At 55.9% G+C, this 3,225-nt stretch overlaps 1 protein-coding gene across 1 annotated transcript in view; it reads right to left on the bottom strand.

The window, feature by feature from the left end:
* Positions 1 to 573: 573 nt before the first annotated feature.
* The window catches only part of LOC113815743 (putative per-hexamer repeat protein 5), a 5,266-nt gene continuing 2,614 nt past the window's right edge, over positions 574 to 3,225 (bottom strand). The window contains exon 3 of the mRNA XM_070117288.1: positions 574 to 3,209. Within this exon, the coding sequence (XP_069973389.1) occupies positions 574 to 3,209 (2,636 nt within the window). The remainder of the gene's footprint in view (positions 3,210 to 3,225) is intronic.

The raw sequence follows: 3,225 nt of genomic DNA, 5'->3' as shown, positions 1-3,225 counted from the left end.
GCCACCTCTGCCACCCCCACCGACGCTGCCCCATATAAAAGGGGGTGGCGGGCTGCGTGCCCCATCATCCACCTGTGGGGTTCCCAAGGGCTATCCCCCACAAGCTTCACTCTGGGCTGGCGGCCACCAGAGCGCAGGCGAGACGAGTAGTTCCCGTTCCCAGCCTGCGCTCCAGCAGTCGCCCTCCCAGCAGGGCCCACAGTCCGCCTCACCTGCTGGGTGGGAGGGACTTTTCCCCTCCTCCCAGCCTTTCTGTTAATATATATATATATATATATATATATATATATATATATATATATATATATATATATATATATATATATATATATATAATACACACACACACACACACACACACATATATATATGTGTGTGTGTGTGTGTGTGCGTTACCATACACCGTCTGATAAAATCTGATTCGGACGGACACCATTAAGATGGAATAAACTGCAAAAAGTCTTTTCCAAAAACACCATTCGACAAAGGTTAAATGTTGCTTAGTCATGTTTATATTTTTTCTATCATTTATTTTGTGTTTTATTTATTTATTTATTTTTTCTGAAGCGGTATCTATTTCCCTCCACCGCCAAGACCGACACTGATACCGCTACCTTTTCCAGAGGTACCACCAAACCGTGGGACGTACCCTGGTTTGGTCTGAAGTAAGGCGTTGATACCAGATCCGGTACCAAGTGAGGCTCCCATACCAGATCCGCTACCACGTGAGGCTCCCATACCAGATCCGGTACCAAGTGAGGCTCCCATACCAGATCCGGTACCAAGTGAGGCTCCCATACCAGATCCGGTACCAAGTGAGGCTCCCATACCAGATCCGGTACCAAGTGAGGCTCCCATACCAGATCTGGTACCAAATGAGGCTCCCATACCAGATCCGATACCTCGTGAGGCTCTCATACCATATCCGGTACCAAGTGAGACTCCCATACCAGGGCCGACTTCAAATCCTCCGCTACCAAGTGAGGCTCCCATACCAGATACGGTACCAAGTGAAGCTCCCATACCAGATCCGCTAGCAAGTGAGGCTCCTATACCAGGCCCGACTCCAAATCCTCCGCTACCAAGTGCGAAGCCGAAGTTCGGGCCAGCGTCCGATTCGGTGCCCGTGAAGACCACTGTGTTCGTGGTGGCGTAGCCTGAGAAGTGGTCCTTGTCATTGTCCATTCCGAGCACTGGGTATCCGCGTCCTGTGCCATAGTCGAGTTCTGGGTAGCCGCGTCCCGTGCCATAGCCGAGTCCTGTGCCATAGTCGAGTCCTGGGTATCCACGTCCTGTGCCATAGCCGAGTCCTGGGTATCCACGTCCTGTGCCATAGCCGAGTCCTGGGTATCCACGTCCTGTGCCATAGCCGAGTCCTGTGCCATAGCCGAGTCCTGGGTATCCACGTGCTGTGCCATATACGGTACCAAGTGAGGCTCCCATACCAGATCCGCTACTAAGTGAGGCTCCTATACCAGATCCGGTACCAAGTGAGGCTCCCATACCAGATCCGGTACCAAGTGAGGCTCCCATACCAGATCCGGTACCAAGTGAGGCTCCCATACCAGATCCGGTACCAAGTGAGGCTCCCATACCAGATCTGGTACCAAATGAGGCTCCCATACCAGATCCGGTACCAAGTGAGGCTCTCATACCAGATACGGTACCAAGTGAGTCTCCCATACCAGATCCGGTACCAAGTGAGGCTCTCATACCAGATACGGTACCAAGTGAGTCTCCCATACCAGATACGGTACCAAGTGAGGCTCCCATACCAGATCCGGTACCAAGTGAGGCTCCCATACCAGATCCGGTACCAAGTGAAGCTCCCATACCAGATCCGGTACCAAGTGAGGCTCCCATACCAGATCCGGTACCAAGTGAGGCTCTCATACCAGATACGGTACCAAGTGAGGCTCCCATACCAGATCCGGTACTAAGTGAGGCTCCCATACCAGATCCGGTACCAAGTGAGGCTCCCATACCAGATCCGGTACCAAGTGAGGCTCCCATACCAGATCCGGTACTAAGTGAGGCTCCTATACCAGGCCCGACTCCAAATCCTCCGCTACCAAGTGCGAAGCCGAAGTTCGGGCCAGCGTCCGATTCGGTGCCCGTGAAGACCACTGTGTTCGTGGTGGCGTAGCCTGCGAAGTGGTCCTTGTCATTGTCCATTCCGAGCACTGGGTATCCGCGTCCTGTGCCATAGTCGAGTCCTGTGCCATAGCCGAGTCCTGTGCCATAGCCGAGTCCTGGGTATCCGCGTCCCGTGCCATAGCCGAGTCCTGGGTATCCGTGTCCTGTGCCATAGCCGAGTCCTGTGCCATAGCCGAGTCCTGTGCCATAGCCGAGTCCTGGGTATCCACGTCCTGTGCCATAGCCGAGTCCTGGGTATCCACGTCCTGTGCCATAGCCGAGTCCTGTGCCATAGCCGAGTCCTGGGTATCCGCGTCCCGTGCCATAGCCGAGTCCTGTGCCATAGCCGAGTCCTGGGTATCCGCGTCCTGTGCCATAGCCGGATCCTATGCCATAGCCGAGTCCTGTGCCATAGCCGAGTCCTGGGTATCCGCGTCCTGTGCTATAGCCGAGTCCTGCGTATCCGCGTCCCGTGCCATAGCCGAGTCCTGGGTATCCGAGTCCTGTGCCATAGCCGGATCCTATGCCATAGCCGAGTCCTGTGCCATAGCCGAGTCCTGGGTATCCGCGTCCCGTGCCATAGCCGAGTCCTGGGTATCCGCGTCCCGTGCCATAGCCGAGTCCTGTGCCATAGCCGAGTCCTGTGTCATAGCCGAGTCCTGGGTATCCGCGTCCTGTGCCATAGCCGAGTCCTAGGTATCCGCGTCCCGTGCCATAGCCGAGTCCTAGGTATCCGCGTCCCGTGCCATAGCCGAGTCCTGGGTATCCGCGTCCCGTGCCATAGCCGAGTCCTGTGCCATAGCCGAGTCCTGGGTATCCGCGTCCTGTGCCATAGCCGAGTCCTGGGTATCCGCGTCCTGTGCCATAGCCGAGTCCTAGGTATCCGCGTCCCGTGCCATAGCCGAGTCCTGGGTATCCGTGTCCTGTGCCATAGCCGAGTCCTGGGTATCCGTGTCCTGTGCCATAGCCGAGTCCTGGGTATCCGCGTCCTGTGCCATAGCCGAGTCCTGGGTATCCGCGTCCTGTGCCATAGGCGAGTCCTGGGTATCCGCGTCCTGTGCCATAGCCGAGCCCTGGGTATCCGCGTCC

The sequence above is a fragment of the Penaeus vannamei genome, chromosome 40 (genome assembly GCF_042767895.1).
Source record: "Penaeus vannamei isolate JL-2024 chromosome 40, ASM4276789v1, whole genome shotgun sequence".
Classification (NCBI taxonomy): domain Eukaryota; kingdom Metazoa; phylum Arthropoda; class Malacostraca; order Decapoda; family Penaeidae; genus Penaeus; species Penaeus vannamei.
The sequence above is the reverse complement of the archived record's forward strand: the minus strand, read 5'-3'. Positions and strand labels throughout refer to the sequence as shown.